Consider the following 22193-nt stretch of genomic DNA (forward strand, 5'->3'; position numbering starts at 1 on the left):
CTCTAACTGGATTTAAGTCATCCAATATCATTACAACACACCCCTCCTCTCCTATCCACTCTATCCTTCCTAAAAATACTGTACCCTTGAAACACGATACCAGTTAATAGGTCTGATTCTGATAGCCAGGTCTCACTAGTTCCTACTATCTGAGGTCGTATCATAATGACTAAGGCAATAAACTCTACCCCTTTGTTTCTGATACTCCTAGCATTCATGTACAGACATAATAATCTACCTGCATGTTCTTTTGTATACTCTTGTTTGCAGTCACTCTGCCCAATTGGACAACTTGCAGATCTGTATTCTTCTCGAATGCCTTACACGTGTAGACATCTTTGCACACATGCGATTAGTCCGAACAAGACTAACACAAACCCGAAATCGGTGTCGTCTCGTCAACATTCCCATGACAAAGCCCATTCCCGTCATTAACACAGTTATATACCATTTTTGCTCTTACTCACATTCACACCATTCCTCCCATTATAATTTAGTTTCCCTGACTCTCTGTGTTAGGTCTCATACCAGTTATTAATTTTTCCAGACTCCTGATACCAAACGAATTCAGGTGTAGGCCATCCCTCTTATACAAATCTAAATCTTCCCTCAAACTCACTCCATACATCCAAAAAACTCACATCTATTCCTTCTACATAGCCTACGCATCGAATCGTTCACCATCATAGATAACCCACTACAGTATATGTGGAAAAAGTACTGGTTTTAGAAAATATCAATAGTAATCAGAAAGAAGTGAGTTGTCAGCTATTTTTTTTCGACAAATATAGGATTTGCTTTAGGTCATTGACTATTGCAATACCTTCCGCATCTCGTCCGGCTTTGTGTGTTGATTTTATTTGAAGAAAGTGCTGAAATCTTACTACATCCGCCAAACAAAATCGGAATTCAGCCTTTTATTCGAGATTTTGGGATATCGCAAACCCTTAACCGCATAAAATAGATTTCGTTATTAAATTAAAGATACCAAGAAATTATATACTTGGGTTAATCCTTTATCCACGAAGAAGGAAGCTAACTCGTATAAGGAAGCTAAGACTTCACATCACTTGCCTTAATATCTCATAATGCAAAGCACATCTTCTTGCAGACATGTGTAATGCTATGCATTATGGGAAGAGTCACTACCAAGACTGCTTTCTACTTTTATTGAGGTCTCATCAGTGGGAACCAGATCCAGAGTTGCCCCAGTCCTGAAGATACTTCAGGCGCAAATTTTGTTTGCTTACACTTAGATAAAGGATTAACCCAAGTATATAATTTCTTGGTATCTTTAATTTATAGTAGAACCAAATGGAAAAACTTTTAACAACAGTTTTTGTTATTATTATGATTATGATTATTATTAGTAGTTATACCAACAATTTCTTAGGTGTCTCATTAAGATTTCAGTTGTTTTTGTAGTCGTTTCATTGTCTATTCTATATACGTTTCTGTTATTATTATTCTGTCCGCCCTAAGGACTTACTGAAGCATTAAATGAAACAGTCTCTCAGTTCAATTCTCATTAGGTCAAGAATATGCAATTATTCTATTTTTAGGTGTCAAGTAGGCAGTTGAGAATATTAGCTCAAAAGTTGGCTACACTGGTAAGTTAATTCGCTTCCATCTGTTAATTTTTGTAAAGTTTCAACTACTATCTTACAATTGTGATTTTGTTGTAATAGATTAATAAGCAGGATTGCCATTCTGGTTTTGAGTTTTGATATTTGAATTTCTATACTTTATTTTCATTATTGACAGGAGAAAATGAGTATGAAAAGAATTCTTGTGTATCAGAGATGCAAAAGAATGCTTTATATTTACACATGTGGTGCACCACTCGAAATGTGCGAGCAATATTCCCAAGTATTTGGAATTTAGGATTTGTGTATTGTTTGCAGTTGTACGTGTACGAAGTATCATCTTTGATGAAAACGAACGCTGAAGTGGTTATTGGATATAATTTATTTACTTTATTTATTTATTTATTTGTATTGGTTCCCATAGCACTGGTTGAGCCTTCCTAATGAGGGATTAAGTATGTATTTTATGACTGTAAATCCGTGTGTGTTCACGGGCCAGTTTGCCTGTTCTGCCAGAAAAAAAAAAACTGAGTTTCCGGGTGAAAACCTTTACTTCCGTATGAGGCCGGCTAAATCACCATTAGTGGAAAGAGCCCAGTAAAGTTTCCTCACGTCATGAACGGGAATTGAAACCAAGTCTTTTTCCAAAACGCTTCGTCTATACCAGTGGTGGCGAACCTTTTTATGTCCGCGTGCCAAAGGTTTACAAATCGAGTTGCTGACTTGCCGGCGCGTGCAAAAAACTTACACATCAAGTTGCTGACGTGCGCGGACGTCACCAACTAATTAATGCAACAGTAATTAATTAATATTAATTAATACAAAATTAATTGCAGAATTTTATTGAGACAAGTTTAAAAATTAACATAGAATTTCATAAAAATGAACTCATAATTTGACATACACATTGTCGTATACAAATTAATATCAACCTATTATCAATTTACTAATTTATCAATATCAATATATCAATTTATTAATGAGATTTTTTGCTGTTGTACATTAGATGCCAAATGCTTTATATCAGGTTCATATTTTGTCACTTTTGGTAATACATACGCAGAACTAGATTCATCAGTCATTCTATTTCTTAAACTGTCTTTTATAAAATTCATTTCGAAAAATAATGACTCGCAAGCATATGTAGAGGAGAAAATTGATAATATAGCCATCGCTAGTTTTTTTAAACAACAAAAGGTTTCAGGAATGGCATTCCAAGTTCTCAATATTTCCTCTGCTGCAATCTTTTTAATTGCGCCCAATAATCGATTATTTTCCATTATTTCGAAGTCATTTCTCATGTCGACAAAGTTTTGTTTCCATATAGATTGAAAATCGATTAATTGCATTTCTATATCTTCCAAATTCAACCACTCAAAAATCTCCAAATTGAGTTTATCTGCTGATGTTGTGTCCGGATGCAAAATAAATCTTGAAGAAAATTCTTTGATTATCGACTGAATAACTGTAGAAAACTCTTTTGCCAATTTAACTTGATCTGTTTTTTTCATGGGATTCTAGACTGCAAAGAATTTTTTTTTATTATTTGGAAAATATCGGAAGGGATTGGAAATAACGTCATGATTAAAAATTAGTAATTTAGCTTCGAATGCTTTGATTAAATCAAACATGACAATAATTGTCTTGTTAACACCTTGCAGTTTAACATTTAATTCATTTCAATGTAAACAAAAATCAGTAAAAACATTAATTTCGAAAGCCATTCGACGTTCATTAACTGATTATGTTTTTCAATGATTTTCTCATTATGTAAAAAAAGTCTGACTTCATCTTTATACTCAAGAAATCTTTGAAGAACTTTCCCACGACTTAACCGTCGGTCGTTGTTGTACATAAGTAAACCATTGTACACCGAGTTTACCTCACCTAATAATTCTATAAATTTTCGTTTATTTAAAGCGTGTGCAGATATAAAATCGACCAATTTTGTTACAATGCTCATAATATCTTCCAGTGGCTTGAAGCTAGCCTTTCTTTTATTAGCAGCAGACGAATGTCGACCTATCGGTTAACGCTTACTATCGAATATAACTTGCCCTCGCGCATAACTGGCACCCCTCTTTCACTTTACGAAAAAAAACTTAAAAGGTTTTGCATATATACCTCCCACTCAAAAAACAATGCGCCCTCCCTAACAGCCATTATATACTGTAGATGCAAGGGGAAAAAATAGTTTTATTGTATCCCTGAATAAGGTACAGAGGCTTTTGCAGTCTGTGTAATATATTTCTCAACAAATAGTGCAATTAGAGACAGATGGAATAAAAACGGTGCTAACTAATGAATCACATGTACCCCTCTCACAGAAACTACGCTGTATAGGCGAGCAAAACCATATGTTGCACCAGAAACACAGTATCTGACTAAAACTGTTATCTAATTTTTCAATTACATGAAATAAGTGTTTGTTTGATTGCATTTGAAATTCTCGATGTCATTATGACAGATGACAAAAGCTTACTTCAAATAAAATTCTACCACGAATTGAAACATGCCATATAATGCTTGTGTGAGTTCCCCTTCCAGCTCAAACGCAAACAAGGCAATAAAAATCAACCAAGGATTGACACTTTGTGTGAGATGAGCCCCGCTGGTAATGAGAAGTTCTATCTATAAACGACACTCCGTCGTGAATGTCTTAAAACTAAGAAATATATAGTGAATGTTGTTATGACAGTTGCAGATGTTATGGAATTCGGTTGAAGAGAATTAGCATTTCAACTCAAAAATTGTCTGTTCCACTTGTCTTTGGGTCGAGTGATCTTTTGTTAATACCGCACCAATCAAATTCATGTCTCTTCATAGCTGCTCTCTCCTGTAAAACAAACGTACGTATTGTAACAATTAAAAAAAAAGAGGAATAATTTATAAGCGTATAAAAGGATATCATATGTACATCGTTGACGTGCCAGTAAAATTCTCGGGCGTGCCATAGGTTACCACTGGTCTATACCAACTGAGCTACGGTGGCTCAGTTATAGACAAGCTCTACATTGAATGCAATGTGGCTATCCTATGCAGAGAAATGCTACGAAGTCAAACCAATAAGAGAAATTATTTGATATTTTATGAATGTTTAAAAATGAGATCTTAGAATACCAGGTGCCTCGATAATGTCATCGCTGATCACCGAGCGAATTTTTGTGCAAATATTTCTTTCGGCGGAGAAAATTCATTTAGAATCCTCACTTGTTCAGGAATGGTTAAGGGGTTATTATTTTAATATCTTCACTAGTGAAGATATTAAAAAAGATATTGGATGGAAGTCGTTTTGGTTCATCTTTATCTTCATTTGTTCGGCCATGTCTATGGTAGAGTGCAGATGTAGAGTTGGTAATTTCAAACTCAGTACCTGCCTTTTTCATGTTGTACTTCAGAAATTCATTGGATTTTCTGAATAAGTAGTTTATCAAAAGAAGCTTCGTTTTGAATGTACTGTTAGAGCGCGATCCTTAGCCTAATAGACAAGCTTGGAAATATCTTAATGACTTTTCTAATATTGTAACAAAGAAAATATTCAAAGACTAGAAAACCTTTTGCTTTCAAATCACCACTACAATATGCAAAGGACAGCGCTTGTCACTACTTCTACTATTATGGATGTCGTAGACAAATTTCCAACTCCAAATTTGGGAAGCTATTCATCTGTTGACTACTATTCATCGTTAGTTCTGATTGTTTGTATTTCCTTTAGTGTTGCTCACATAGACATAAGCACATCATTGCTTTACGCAAGCGGCTCAGTTATTGCAAACTAAACGAATTTGTATTTATCCGCATCTAAATTGAAAAATTAAGTATTAGTTCTGAAGACTACGGATGGAAAGCAAAAATACCGAAATAGAGCTTATACTGCGGTATTTTCTGAAAAATATGGCAGTATTTTGCAATAAAAACTAGATAAGATTTTGATTCTCGTAGACAGGCTTATACGTTGGTTATGCATTAGTAAAACACTTACGGAATTGAACAACGTAGTTAAGGATATAAATTAAATTATACTTTAATAAATATTTTCCGATATTTCGGCAACGTCACGTCGCCATCTTCTAAAGGAACTTACAAAAAAGGTACGTGCAACGTAGGCACTACAACACAGAAACTTGGAATGAAGAGTTGAAGCTATTGTTCTCCTAACAGTCTTGATGGTGCCCTCTAGCAGGCGAAGTAGGTGTTCTTGGCAGTTGGGCTGAAGGTCTGCTGATGTAGGTCTACCAAATTTGGGGCAGTCGCATACAACCAAATTTGTTGAGGTTTGGAGAATTTCTTAAGGCTGAGGCTGATTCCATAAACAGTCTTTCAAATTTGTATTTGCTACGGTGTATCACTGCAGCTTTTTTCCACCGTATTCTGTGGCGTGTAACCAGAGCATGGTCCGCAAGCCCAGAATGGCTGCACTTGTGAAAACGGATGTAGTCCTTGTGTTCAGAAATTCTGATATTCGCCCTCCTGCCTGTTTGGCCAAAGTAAGACAGTTTACAACTGCAAGGGACCTGGTATACACCAGGTAGGTCTAGGGAAAGTAGTTGGTCTATAGTGGAGCGGATAAGGGATGCCAATTTTCTGTAAGGTTTGTAACAGGAGGTCAGGTCATGTTTTTTTAAGATTTTGGTAATATTTTCTGAGATGCCTCGGATGTAGGGAATGGTGATGGATTTAGAGTAATCCTTGTTGTGGAGGGGGGGAGGGTATCTGTGGTTTGTAGGTTCTAATATTTTTTGGATTTTTTTTGAGGGGTAGCCATTGGCTGAGAAAGTATTGAGGATGTGATTTAGTTCAGTGTTTAGGGCCAAGTCGTTTGAACAGATTAGTTTAGCCCTGTTGTATAGTGTTTTCACTACTCCATATAGTTGTGAGGGGGGGTGGGATTGTTGGTGAATGTATCTGCCTTATTTCAGTTCACAATGAACTCAGGCTATTTCGTTTGGCAGGGGAAATTCTACAATCAAATAGAGGGGACAGCCATGGGTTCACCACTCTCCCCACCCTTGGCCAATTTCTTTATGGAGACCTCTGAAGAAAAAGCCTTAGCCTCTGCCCCACAAAAACCAACCATCTGGCTTCGCTACGTTGATGACGTTTTCGCTATTTGGCCACATGGCTCTGAAACACTTCTCTCCTTCTTAACACACTTAAACAACGAACACCCCAGAATCAAATTCTCCCTGGAAAAAGAGGAAAACAACTGCCTCCCTTTCCTAGACACACAAATCACCGGCCAGCCTATGGAACCTTGGAACCTTCTTCAAAGGTCTCCATAAAGAAATTGGCCAAGGGTGGGGAGAGTGGTGAACCAATGGCTGTCCCCTCTATTTGTTTGTAGAATTTTCCCTGCCAAACGAAATAGTCTGAATTCATTGTGAACTGAAATAAGGCAGATACATTCACCAACAATCCCACCACCCCCTCACAACAATATGGAGTAGTGAAAACACTATACAACAGGGCTAAACTAATCTGTTCAAACGACTTGGCCCTAAACACTGAACTAAATCACATCCTCAACACTTTCTCAGTCAATGGCTACCGCCCCCCAAAAAATCCAAAAAATATTAGAACCCACAAACCACAGATCCCCTCCCCCCTCCACAACAATGATTACTCTAAATCCATCACCATTCCCTACATTCCCTGCATCCGATGCACCTCAGAAAAGATTACCAAAATCTTAAAAAAACATGACCTGACCTCCTGTTACAAACCTTACAGAAAATTGGCATCCCTTATCCGCTCCACTATAGACCAACCACTTCCCCTAGACCTACCTGGTGTATACCAGGTTCCTTGCAGTTGTAAACTGTCTTACTTTGGCCAAACAGGCAGGAGAGCGAATATCAGAATTTTTGAACACAAGGACTACATCCGTTTTCACAAGTACAGCCATTCTGGGCTTGCGGACCATGCTCTGGATACACGCCACAGAATACGGTGGAAGAAAGCTACAGTGATACATCGTAGCAAATACAAATTTGAAAGACTGTTTATGGAATCAGCCTCAGCCTTAAGAAATTCTCCAAACCTCAACAAATCTGGTTGTATGCGACTGCAACAAATTTGGGAGACCTACATCAGCAGACCTTCAGCCCAACAGCCAAGAACACCTACTTATCCCGCTAGAGGGCACCATCAGGACTGTTAGGAGAACAATAGCTTCAACTCTTCATTCCCAGTTTCTGTGTTGTAGTGCCTACGTTGCACGTACCTTTTTTTTGTAAGTTCCTTTAGAAGATGGCAACGTGACGTTTCCGAAATATCGGAAAATATTTATTAAAGTACAGGGTGTTCGGGATAAATTTGACATATTTATAATTAATTATATTTTTCCGTAAGTTACATGTATTAACACACACTTCTCTTCATTTAAAAGTTTGGACCCTTCTTCATTCATATACAAGATGTCAGAAAGGATGGATAGCTGGAACCCACCTGAATCATGGAAGAGAATAACTTGTATCATGATGATTCGTGCCCGCCATCAAAATAAGGATATTACGACTGCTGCCCAATGCTCCCTGAATACAGTAAAAACAATCAGGCATGAACTAGAGACTTGCAATGGTGACTACGAGGATGTAGCAAGAAGAAAGATCCCTAGCAGACGATCTGATTGCGTTCGTACAGCAGAATTCCTCGCAAATCTGCAGGAACAGGTGTTGAAGAACCCTGGCATTGGAATTCGGGCTTTGTTCGTGGAGTTGCTAACTGTAGTCAAGCCCTGGATAACAAGGGTAGCCAATGGTAGGCCGTATGTATGGCAGCAGGATTCGGCCCCTTGCCACACCTCTGGGAAAAGTCAAAAATGGTTGTCTGAAAATTTCTACGACTTCACCAGTCCAAATGTTTGGCCTCCAAACTCCCCAGACCTTAACCCCATGGATTATTTTGTATGGGGCGCAGTTGAAAAAGACACCAATCGCACTTCCAGTAATACAAAAGCCCAGTTAATGGATAAAATTAAAACAGTTTTTGCGGCCCTTCCCAGGGAGACTGTAGCATCAGCTTGTTCGAGGTTCCGAAGCAGAATTGAAGCTGTGATCGATGCTAATGGTGGTTATTTTGAGTAAATCTTGTTGATAGTATTGTAATTAACTCTGCCTGTAATGTTTTTTTGTCAATTCATTAAATTTAATAGATACAAAGAAGATTTTCTTTTTCCCTACGAAACTGTCAAATTTATCCCGAACACCCTGTATAATTTAATTTATATCCTTAACTACGTTGATCAATTCCTTAAGTGTTTTAATAATAGATAAGATTTTATATAAGGAAGGGAGCTGATTGATATATACAGAGCCATGGAATAGCTACTCACATTGTTGGAGAAATCCGAAAAAAAAGCTACCGTATATTGGGTATGATGAATCTTCTCATCTCATCTGCACAGGATGGAAAGCAGACCAAAAAGTTAGTAATTTGTGAGAAAGCTCCTATCCCGGTCCTGATCAAAAAATCTTGGAACGCATCACTACCATAATAATTTCGTTCATTTCTCTCTCGTTTGTGTTCAAAGTTAGGCGATGATGCCTATGAGATAAGCTGCTGGCCCTATCCATATTGCTTTGCCACTAGCTAGTTGGTGGTTCTCTAAATGGTGGTTGATTAGGTTCCCCATGATCTTCGAGATAACTGAAGTAACTGAATTATAATGGATATTTTGATTGCCAAAATTAATCACTTTTATTTGGATGATCTAATTATAGGTTTATTTCCATACTGTAAAGGAGATGCTTAACTGGTGGAAAATATCAACTCGAAAAGACTTTATGAGATCGGATTTAGCATCATAGATATGACCCAATGATAGGCAGAGGACTTTTTCGTATTCAGACTGTTGAGGAGTTTTATATTTTCTTTATGACAGAAGGCTAAAAGAAGATTAAGATGTAGTCGCTGTCTGTGAAGGATTTGAAGAAGAAAATGCTAAGAGAAGGTTTGTCTTAAAATGTGGTGATTTTCCAATGTTAACATCGTATAAATGACTAGCGGTAGCATTGATGAATGCCGAAGTTGCTCTCAATTGCCTAGAAATGATTTAAATATAAGTTCGACGCCATTTGAAGAAAATATGTGTTCTTCATTTGATACTTACAAAAATCTGATTTCGATTTATTATTATTATTATTATTATTATTATTATTGCAGCTGTTGCGAGCTACAGAATAAACCGAGTATAAATCTCGAGTTTAGATCGTGAGCTAGCTCCCATACCTTTTTTTTCTTGGACTGCTAATATTACTGCTAACAGTATTTATTTTAGCATATCTTCCTGATGATCACTAGAACTTACGAAGAGACGTCTGTTGAAATTCTAAAGTCTCCAAAGAAGACTTTAAAACAAGCAAAACTTTATTGTTTGCATAGTTGTGCTGCATAACATTCAGATTTAAAATGCAAGACTGGTAATATGAGTTTGGACAGTGATGTAGATAAAAAAAAGACAGTCAATAGAAAGATATGAGCAAATTTTGAGCCAAAGCAAATGAAACAAAGGAGATGCAGGGATTGGCATTTATTTCCTGACATCAGGATGTCAGATACAATGAATGGTTGTTGAGGTTGTCAGTCGGAGGTTAACTTCGGAATAGCAGGTCATATTTGAACGACTTAGGTGTTAATGTAAAAATGTCGGTGAATATGTTCAAAGAGTTTTGGGATTCGAGAATGCGGCATGCACATAGTCGTTAAAGACATAAGAACACATCTTTCACACAGACGGAAGCCATTCTACTGCCCATGATTGTCTTCAAAAATGAACTTGTATAGAACCATACTCGAAGACTGCTTCCAAAAAAGATTAGCACGGCATGCAGACTATTATACAATATTATTCTGATTTCCTATGAGGTTCGTTCTCCTCTTAGTTGGTCAGATCGGAAACTGCTATGGAAACCAAACGTATCAATTCAGAGTCCAAGCAGAGCATTGAATGGAAACTACCTCATAAAAGGTATATTATTTAAAAAATAAATAAGTATTGTATTGAAACGTGACTTTATTCAGAGTCTGAAATATTTTGTAGACATACAAAACATGCTCACAAGCTGAATAGATGTTTTGTGTTCGGTGTTGGATACACACGGTCGCATTCCAGCGGACTGTATAAACACAATATTTGGAAGGAAATATTTTAGAGGATATCAAACTTAATTAGGGAAATCGTGAATATGTGAATGCTTGTTGACAAGGTTTAAGAAACAGCGGAAAGCATTACATTTCGCATGATTTAATATGAACGTGCGGATTTCAAATATTCGCCAAACATTACAAATTCTGTATAATGGAATTATTTTGATAATTGCTTTCAACACTTATCAGATAACGCATATGGTAAACCGTACAGTGTGCTCATGTAACACTGGTAGAAATGCAGCTTATAATGATATTATGCAGGTATAATATATGGCAAACGCGAAGGGATCATTGGGGCTGTAGACTTCAGATTTGGCTTCATTACAAAACTCTCTCTCTCTGCAGAACCGTGTGTGTGTGTGTGTGTGTGTGTGTGTGTGTGTGTGTGTGTGTGTGTCTCTATCCATTTCTCAGCAACTTTATGATGTGTTCGTTTATTTTAAAAAGTAAATCGTTCACTTTATATAGAATTTTTCTAAAAAAGTGTTAGCGTCTGCTTTTGTTAGATACATCCTAAGACAGGTTTCAGGTAAGATCTTCAATTATAACTGTGCGCAATAAATCAAACTGCTCTTCCAAATTTATCAATTAAATTTTACTGTTTCTACCACATAATATTTCCGATTTTAATTTCATATTCGGCTATTATTATTTAATATACTTTAAAGTAAAGCAAATCACTTTTCTTTTAGGGTGGAAGAGAAAGGAAACCACGCCCAAAAGTTGTTCTGGTAAGTTCATAATGCATTTCATCAAGCTATATATTGATGTCCTACATCAATATTCAATGCTAGGCTGATTCTGTAAATGTGTGTGTGTGTGTGTGTGTGTGTGTGTGTGTGTGTGTGTGTGTGTGTGTGTGTGTGTGTGTGTGTGTGTGTGTGTGTGTGTGTGTGTGTGTGTGTGTGTGTGTGTGTGTGTGTGTGTGTGTGTGTGTGTGTGTGTGTGTGTGTGTGTGTGTGTGTGTTATTAAGGAAGAGCGAGAGGGATATTGGTATGAATGGTCAGAATTTTCGCTGAAGAAGCTACGTGTGATTTAATTAGTCCTGTTATGTATTTGTTAACAGTTACACATTATGGGCAACTTAAACAGGTTCTATTCCTAGGCCTTCCCTCTGAGTCCAATTTAGCACGACCACGTCGTAGGAGACGGTTAACGCAAGTGTGAGATTACCTTATGGTGCGAAGAATGGTAGCGAGATATCGTGTGTTCCGAATGGCTAAGGTACAAATACCCAATAGCGACAACGGCTAAATGCAAACTGGCTGACAAGTTCCTAACATAACTGCAATGAAGGCGGGGTAGTAAAGCTATATGAGACAAAATTTGTTAGTCATATATGTGAATCCTCCGTAAAAGAACACAGAAATTCACTACGTATTATTCCAGAGCATCATGCCAGTACACTTAAAGGAAATCAAGACACAGATCAAGTTAGGAATCTTGTGACCTTATCTGTTTCAAACAGAGAAGAAGTTGAAGTAAGCCCTTCGCGCTTTCAACATCCGATGTCGTCACTTTGAAAATGAGGAAAACTGAACTATGCGTTGCAACAACAGGTAACGTAAAAGGCTGTTTTCAAAAAGGTACATACAAAGGTATCAATAAAACTCATCGAAAGCAATTAATCGAACGCCAATTTACCGAAAGGCTATTTATCGAAAAAACAATTAATAGAAAAATTTTTAATCGAAAAAGCAATTATCAAAAGGCAGTTGCTCGAAAAAACAATTCATCGAACGGGAATTAATCGACACGACAATTTGTCGAAAGGCAATTCGTCGGAAACCAACAATTCATCGAAATATCACAATTTATCGAGACTACAAATCACCGAATGAACAGTTCGACGAAAAATGAATTACAAGGCAAGTGAAGTGAATGTATTTTTCAAAAAGAACTGCAGTTTTTAATGAATAACTTATGATGTAGTTGAAGAGTAGCATGATATCACCTTATATTTGTTACTTAGATGTGTGTGGCAGTTTTTTTCAGGCATATTTCTTTCAATCAGTATTTTATTTCGTGTATTTTATGCAATCTGGAAAATATTATATAAAAAATATTAATCATTATTCTCCTTATCCTCTTCTCTCCTCAAAGGAATGGTTAATGGGGTAGCAGTGCTATTTTACTATGAATAATTAGAGAACAAGATGGTTTCCCATTGTCTTTCTTATCCGGTAAGGGTTTTATGTCCGTAGATATGTGTGTTTGTGTGTTCATGGGGTCCTGGAAACCATCTTGTTCTCTAATTATTCCCTAGTGAAATAGCATGAATCTACCCCGGATAACTTGCCTTCAGCTGAAGAGGCCGATATTCGAATTCAGGTCTTTCTAACTAAGGGACTTCGTTTATACCGACTGAACTACGTAGGCTCCATTATTATTATTAGTAGTAATAGTAGTATTAGTATGTAACGTCTGCGCACGCACACATACACACAAGCACGCGCGCGCACACACACACACACACACACACACACACACACACACACACACACACACACACACACACACACACACACACACACACACACACACACACACACACACACCAGTTATATGGGACGGATTTTGTATACTGCAATAGCTCTCTAACTTAGTGGATTACGCGCAAACGTCGGAAATTGTAAAACGCACAAGAAGTGTGTGTGTGTGTGGTTCAGTTTTAGTCCAACTTTTATTAGAAATTTTTCGCGAAGTTTGGAATTGATATTAATAATGCCGATCTTGCTGGATGAAATGTAATGAAATTTTATAGTTATGATCTTTATTAATATTTGTCAGTTTTGATTTCAATTTTATCATTTTTTTTTTTTGAAAACAATAGCACGAATTTTTTTTTATTCCCAGAGCTAAACCATTATCTACACTATGAAGTAGCAGGTATACGCTACAGAATAATGTCTAAAAAGACAACGAAATAAATATAACATCTCAATTATCACAACTAATCTAAATTTGTGAATATTATCGATAAAATTATGCATACTAGAGATATATGTCTTTACCTCAGCCCCTGCAGAATACGAAAATTGAAAAGTTGTAATGAAAGATATAGGAAACATTAAAAGAAGTAAAGTAGATGAATACTCAATAGTGATATGTCACACGAATCCCAAATTTAGGAATGTAAGATATGAAAATATAACCGAAAAATTGGACTGTGAGAAAGAAACAATAGAGGTGAAAATCATATTGATTTTGTAAGGAAGGTGATTATTGTAAGGAAGGTTTTGTAAGGAAGGTGAGAATGTAATTTATAATTACATTCTCTTGGTTCAAACATCATTCAACACTGTGAAAAACTCAATAATCATTCCAATACCAAAAATCCAAATTCTCCCATATGTGCTGATAACAAAGTAATTAGCTTAATGTGCAATATCTTAAAATTATTTCATAGAATAATGTTAGACAGATGTCAAAGCAAGATGAATAAAATATAGTTGAGGAAAATATGGATTCAGAAGTGGAGAAAGCACAAGGGATGATCTTTCGCATATCATTCTGATATGTGAAAGATCAACTGTTCTACAAAAACAGTTTTACCTTTCCTTCACGGATTTTGAAAAAGAGTTTAACACTGTTTCTTATCTTATAATCTTTAAAAAAATGGTCTAGACTGAAAAGATTTACAGATAATTAAAAATATATACCGGAATCAACAATCTATAATATAAAGATAAACACTACAACTTTCACAATGGATAGATATAAAGAGAGGAGACCGGCAAGAATATTTATTGATTTAAAAATCGAGACGTAAGTAAGTGGAAGAAGCCATTACAATACTAATTAATGATGGAAGTCACTGATGTAAAAATATTTATTTGTAGAATATTCGGCTATGATTTATAGCCGTTTCCAACACATTGCAGGACAATTTCCACAAAAAGAGAAAACATGAATTTATTTAAAGCGCATATAATATCAAGCGTGTTATATGCCCTCTCGGTTGCAAGAGAATAATTCCATATGCATTAATAGATAAAGAAACAAATTAAATTTAAAAAAATTAATAAATATTTTTACATTTAAACAATTAATTAATTACAATTTATTAAACACATGAATGGTAAGTATTAGTTGGGATAACTTCCCAAAATTGCGAAAGCGTAAGACAGTCGTTTTTGTTCAGGTTAAGATTATGAATGTGTGGTCACAGGTTTCTTCGTACAGTCTTTGTAAGACTGTACAAAGTAACTTCGTCTAAGAGACTGCTGAGTTGAAATGAATTCAACTCAACAGTCTCTTAGACGAAGTTCATTCCTGGGATGAAGAAACAATAAAATAACTAAAATATTCCTCAGTATATAGGAAACCAACTCATACTGGTAAATACGTTGATTCTAACTCACGTCATCCTAGGAGTTCCTGGAATTTTTGTAATCTATGTTATAGGACTATCACAGAAATTACAAGACTTTTTAGCCAGAGTGATCTAAAAATCTCTTTCCGTCCAGAAAGAGATTTTTAATTTTCCGGAAAGGAGGAAATACTTTCCTCCTTTCTCCAAAAGGCAAATATCATATTCTTTCTTATTGTTGAGTTTATAGAATCTTCTTGCTGCTTATGTTATTATAGACAGACTGGTTTCTACAGAAATTCGTCTTAAACAACATCAACAATATATTGGGCTTAAGGCGCCCAATAAATTCGGTTTAGGAAGCTATTCTTTATTTACAAAACATAGAATTCAGTGGAACATTACCAAAGTATGACACAAAAGCTATTTTCTTCTGGAAGGACTGTACAAAGTAAGGTGTGAATAACTCATTCACAATCCTAACCTTGACAAAAACGATTGCCTTAAACTTTTTCAATTTTGTGAATGAATTTATCCTAACTAATACTCATCATTGTTTCATAAATTGTAATTAATTAATTGTTTAAATTTAAAAATATCTCATTAACTAAATTACTTTTAGTTTAATTTATTTCTTGATATCTCTTAATGCAGATGGAGTTATTCTCATGCAGTCGATAGTGCATATAATATCACGCGCTTTCAATGTTTTCTCCATTTTGTGGTTTTCTTCATATAATGTAATCAAAATGGCTATGAAACATACCGAACATTCTACGAATAAACATTTTTACGTAGGTGACGTCCGTCATTAATTAATATTATAAAGGATATGCATTATCGCCATTGTTCTTTGAGATCTACTCAGAAAATCCAACAATAAATAGAAAACACAAATGGACATTTCTGTTGGTGGGATAAACATAAGTAATCTAAATTATGCAAAACACACAGTGCCTATCACTGAGAATGAAGACAATTTTCAAGACAGTTAATTGATGACTCTGAGATGTGGTTACTAAGAAGAATCGTACCGTACAGCTAGATAGAAAAGGTTACAAATAATGACATTCATGCAGTCACAAGTCATCGAATTACTAATTTATTAACTATTGCATTTATTAAAATTATAATGGCTTTATTTATGATTAATTTCATGGATAACGATTAAGAAAATTAGTATTTATAATTAATTGTTTTTAATGTATAAGTAATCACTGTGAACAAGTTGATGAACAATACACACATACTGCCGAAACACTAGCATCTTAGATTGCAATAACTATTAATAGCTCTTGCGAGCAACATATAAACGGAAAGTCTTCAAAATACTCTACTTGGAAAGAAGTCAACGGACAACATAGTGTGAGGAACAAGCACCATAGTGCTCATCTTATTAAAGTCAGGACCTCCTTTCTGGACAATGAGACGTTCGCCGAGCATCTGTCATACCCGTCCACTGCTTGGAAGAGGCTGATTTGCTGCTGCATAACACTACATTCGAAGCTTCCACGTTCCACTGTACTCGCGGTTTGCGCCACTGAAGACGACGCTGTTTTTCGGTTTGGTAATGTAAGGCTTGCATAATGCCTGCTACCATGGACATGCATGTTGTGAGCTTCGGTTCTGAATGGTTTTGCGCAGATTCATGTTCCACTCAATGAACTCTGCATTCCACGTGTCAGACTAATGGCGATTTTTACATAGTATTCCTAAGGTCGCTTTCGGTAAACATACCGGATCGTCCATTGCGGGTAGCACTTGCAGTAGACTTTCTGTTCTTCAGTATGGTATCACTGTTTGTTGACTTGGGATGACTGGAATCTGTGAACTCCTCTTTCAAACTCTGTCAGTTTCCATCTCGCAGCCATTTCACCAGGAAATGTTTAGAAATTCAAATATAAATTATTTTACAATTAAATAAATAATTTATCTTTTATTTACATTTATTTTTTATTTTTTTATTTTAAGTTTAATTTTATTTTTTATTTAAATTTTATTATTTTTATTTTAAGTTTAATTTTTAATCCAATTATAATTTTAATTTTCCCTTTATTTTGCTTTGAATTTTCCCTTTATTTTTCTTTTTAGTTTGGTATAAACATGGTCCTTTAAAATATGAATCAAATCGAACGTTAATATAAGTATCCTGTGATTCAAACAAACTTATCTTCGAATCGCATCCTGACATTAATACCAACAGTGTTAGTTGTACTTAACTGCATCCAGTATGAGAGAAAATACTGTAAGTTTCTTTCACTAAACTATGTGTCAACATACACCGAATATTTAGAGACCTTAACAAATAACTTCCTAGTTTTAGTCGAAATTAGTTGGATGATGACTCTTGTAAGGTATCTATATAAGATAAGTCATAGTCAAAGAAGAAGAGGAAGAACGGAGAGAGAGAGAGACAGAGAGCAGATAATTTGTGGTTTGTTACTGTTTCACAGTGTTCTAGTGTTTTTCATTAGTTGCAGTAAATATTTCATATTTAGCAGACTGTGTCATGTTCATCACCTCTCTCGAATGCAACTATCCCATAAGCTATATAGTCTAGTTTTATTAGACTATCCAGATAGTCGAATTTGGGTCTTAAATATTTTTTATTATTTGCGAATAGCACTCAACTAATGCTGGTGTTAAGCTGTTGTATATAAAATATATATTGTGACACACTGTCTTTATCTTAATGAATAAATGTTATTTTTTTGTTTTATCCATAGAGACCAAAGAAACGTGTTCCAAAACCTAAAAAGGTGAGCGTACTAATTATTTTCTGCTGCTTAAATTCACAGAATTGTGCCCAATGAAGAAGATTGAATGACTCAACCTATTAATAAAATTACAAATAAAAATATATTTAGAATAAAGCTGAATCCTTCAGACTTCTTCATTGTAGAATATTCTCAACTTCATTGGATAGCATTATTACTAGGTATCATAATATCCATAAGTTCGTTGTCATAATTAATGACAACGAACAACTGGAATGGAAAGCACATCATGCTGATAAATAAATCTGTCATTGGATGGCTGTGGCATGGAACAATGAGTCACGCAATACCTGATCACATGAACGAGTGTGGATGAAAAGGAGACTGGTGTGCAATTATGTCTGAGCACCTCAATTCCAGCCCTCAAGTTTTACGTTAAAGTAATTATCTGAAGAAAATTTCGACTGGTACAATTTTAAGAAATGAAACAATGTTTCTTTCAATCCTTGAATGAACCTATCATAATATAGGTGGTAATGCGGTACATTTACGACAAAAAACGCGTAGGAAATATAGATGACAGAAATTAAGCAAGGTGTCTCGCAGGGACGTAGATTATCTCCAATTCTTTTCAATATAATATATATATATATATATATATATATATATATATATATATATATACCCCAGTGGGCGAGGTGCATTGCGCCACATAAAGAGTCACGTCTTTCTAGACGTATAAATTGGAGGAATACGAGTATGATGCTCCCAAGTTAGCACAACTGTGTTTGGGCGAAATGGCTGCGATGAAGGAAATGACAGAGTTTGAAAGAGAGGCATTGTGACAGAATGCCATTAAGGATGGGGAAGATATTCACTACTAAAATAAATGGATGAATATAGACCAAAGGGGGAGAGAGAGAGAGAGAGAGAGAGAGAGAGTAACAGGTGCAAAGTGGAAAAGCCACTGAATCCGGAACAGGCAATTAGCAAATGTCTGAACCTTCAGGAGGAGATGTAGGAAAGTGTGAATGGCAATTCTCCACAAAATTGCCGATTTCAACTCAATCGATCGCATTTCGGACTAGCTCGAATAAACATTCGAATTATACTAATGCTGTATGATTCGCACGTTTATGTATTCACGTCCAGTACATGGACGTGAATACATCACATACAGTACATGGACTTCTGGTCATACTGAAATAAGGACGATCAAAACTTCTAACCTATATTATCAGAAAGACGAGCTTCGTACCTGAATGGTTTCGAAAAAATCCTTTAGTTAGAAAGACTTGGTTTCGAATTCCGTTCAGGACGAGAGGATCTTTTAATAGGGCTTCAAGGTCAGGGTCACTGGGTTGGTCTGATGAGCTGGTGCCAGGCTACTTCCCCAAAAGCTCAGGTTTTTTTGTCCGATAAAACAGCAAACGCATTTTTTATTTCGTTTCTTTTAACACAATATTTTCATTTATTTGATCTATTTTCGAGTGACCATTTGATTTTACAATCCCATATTCGATCCCTCGTTATTAAATTAGATATGCATAATGAATCATCATTTACTTTTTCTAAATATAATCTGACTAGAAATTATACTTCGAAAAATTTCATATTTCTAAAGGTTTCACAATGACCTAACAGTTCATTCATTTTTTTTTAATATTTAGGATGTGAAAGACATTCTCAGAAAACTAACGTTAATCAATGAATACCTGGTAGGTTGCCCTGTCTTTTGTAAAGTTATAAGTATTTTTAAAGTTATAAGTATTCTAGTTGCTATTTTTTCTGTTGAATCATATTAATCCAATTTCTTAAGGATAAAACTATTCTCATCCGTGTAGCACTCTTTACCTAAAGTGGAAAATGAGTTACTTCTGCTAGTAACAGAGGGATATAATTTTGTTTTGTAGATGATGTATTATCAGTCGATTCCAGTTCAGATGAGTTTCGAAGTAAATTTCAACGTATGCCATCGTTGTTTTAATCACAATAACGAGTTTTCTAACGGCTCTGTGTTGAGAACAGATAGCGAATGTCGGATTGTCATATAGTAAGCATCGACTGTGATATGATCACGTCCAATCGCCTCGAGTTGTACCACGACCATTCGCATGCATTTTGTGGTCAGAACGAGATTGGTCGTGGTGGTATCATGGTATGGCCATTGCTAACAATGACATCACTTCTTGTGTTCATGTCCGTTGAATACCTCCTGACCGGTAATCCATACTGGATGATTATTTTGGGCAATAGTGGTATCACGGTATGGAGATTCTTCACATAGACATCATTGGGTTCTTCCATCTCCATTAAATATACCTTGCCCGCTAATTCTTACTTGATGATCGTTTTGGACCAGATATGTCCTACCTGATATGTCCTATATGTCCAGATATATGGAAGATATATATGAAAGATACATATATGGAAGAGTCCAGATGTGTCCTATATCTGAACTCTTTCAAGAAAACAAACATGATTCGAAGCGCGTATTCAAGTAATGCTTTCTGTTTCTCTTGTTTTCAATACTCTCCAATATTTATGTGATCATTAGGAATGCACCATTCGCCGATTGATACCGATGCTTCGTTCTGTCACTGACCTGTGAAAAGTTATTCAGTCTAGCTAAGGGATCGGCAAACTTTTTAGACCATTGATTCCTTCATGGAATCCTTGATCCCTCATCGACTCCCATCATGTTGAATAAATGTTATCAATAATAAATTTCTCAATTTAAAAATAATAATTCCTACACTCTTTTATTCCATTACTGCTTCTCGATAAGAAATATTTAAAGAAAATACTTAAAGAAATTCATAAAGAACATTAAAAATTTTAAATTTAAACCCCCATTTGACCCTTAGACTTTTATCAATCTCCTTGGATAGAAAACAAATCAACCCCCAAGGGGTTGATATCGACCAACTGCCGAGCCCTGGCCTAGCGGTCCAGAATACTTTAGGATACTACTGGTAGTCTAATGAAGTCAATGCCAAGACAGGTGCAAGCGATTATCTCAGAAAAAGGAGGTTAAAGGTCATAAGGTCTTTCATCAATGTGTGTATATTGTTCTATCAGATACGTGTCCGTGCCGCCAAGAATCCGAAATGTCAAGATTCACAATGCCCTAATCACAGAACTCTATATCGTCCTTCAATGGGGTGATGACAGCGTAGTCCATCATCTTGAATCATTCCAAAACATGTTCCAGTTTTTCTTTCTTTTATCACAAAAAAGACTTCTGTTGTTCTTCCCTTACTTACATTTACTCAGCTCAAGTAACGATGAGGCATCCGTTCTTGAATAAATATGCCCCAAACCTTTCATGGCAAGAACATGTTACTTTAAAATATCGTCAACCACCTAAAAAGCTTGGTATCTCTTTTCCCTCTAAGCGAAGTAAACAGTGGAAAAGCAATCAATTCTCTACAAATCCGGAATATGCCCAACCCTAGAATGCTGCTTTCATATTCAGAATGGTGAAACTAAAACCTCTGTAAAACTCTTGATACTGTCAAATGAGGATAACTCGGCTAATTAATTAACTCCTGCTTATTCTCTCGAGCAATTCTTTCATAAAATATCAGTTTCCAATGCGCCTTTCTGTATAGGGAGACTTTCTGTATATGATTACTTCCATGATCACTATACAACAGAATAGCGATCATGAAGGGGATTATGCAGCCTTCAAAAACAAATATACTTATACAACTAAAAACGACAGATAAAAATGACAACCATATTGCTGGTGAAGTTTAAGGGGAAAAAAACAGACCGAACTTTTGTAGGTTATTTTAACAATTTTTTTTAAAGCTAATACGGAAATGGGCAGCAAAGTTTTGTAAAATTACGATGACCCAGAAATATTATAGATGACAACAAATGTTGCGAAAAATAAATAAATAAAAACGATTAAGCTCTAAGTAGCAACATAATACACAGTGTTCTGAGTGTGTGGAGAAGAAGCGGAAATACGGTACATTATTTAGCGTTATTCAGTTATTTATCCAATTCATAAGTTTTGGAAAAATGACTGGAAAGTGGGAAGAACAATTCTCATGCATAAAAACTATTTAATAATGCGAAAACGTGCACTAATACAATTGTCACAAATATGAATTATTTATAAGAATTATAATACATCATTAAAATTATCAAGATTATTGACTCACTTAATATTTATTTTGCATGAAATAATTATATAATGAAATGAAAATATTAAAAAAATTTCGATATCTTTTTCAGGATAGTGATGATGATAGTGGGAATGAAGATTATCAAGATATTATAAGAGATATATTAAAATCTGAGAGTTCTGACAGTTCTAGTGAACAATAAAGCACAGAATTTAAGTTTAAATAAGCATGTATCCTAAATAAATATTTGTGCTTCTGATGCGCCAAATAAAGAATTTGTTTAAAATA

General features: G+C 35.5%; 1 protein-coding gene across 2 annotated transcripts in view; it reads left to right on the top strand.

The window, feature by feature from the left end:
* Nucleotides 1–22193, top strand: part of LOC150106074 (uncharacterized) — a 51826-nt gene extending 29633 nt beyond the window's left edge. The window contains exons 5-9 of one of the 2 annotated variants that reach the window (XM_090393825.1): nt 1563–1610; nt 11429–11467; nt 17776–17808; nt 19437–19484; nt 22015–22193. In XM_090393825.1, the coding sequence (XP_090249951.1) occupies nt 1563–1610; nt 11429–11467; nt 17776–17808; nt 19437–19484; nt 22015–22107 (261 nt within the window). In that variant the 3' untranslated portion in view covers nt 22108–22193. The remainder of the gene's footprint in view (nt 1–1562; nt 1611–11428; nt 11468–17775; nt 17809–19436; nt 19485–22014) is intronic. The other variant, XM_090393826.1, reaches the window with a different exon arrangement.

Source organism: Typopeltis vanoorti, chromosome 6 (genome assembly GCF_054136105.1).
Source record: "Typopeltis vanoorti isolate ZY-2024b chromosome 6, IOZ_Tvanoo_1.0, whole genome shotgun sequence".
NCBI lineage: Eukaryota > Metazoa > Arthropoda > Arachnida > Uropygi > Thelyphonidae > Typopeltis > Typopeltis vanoorti.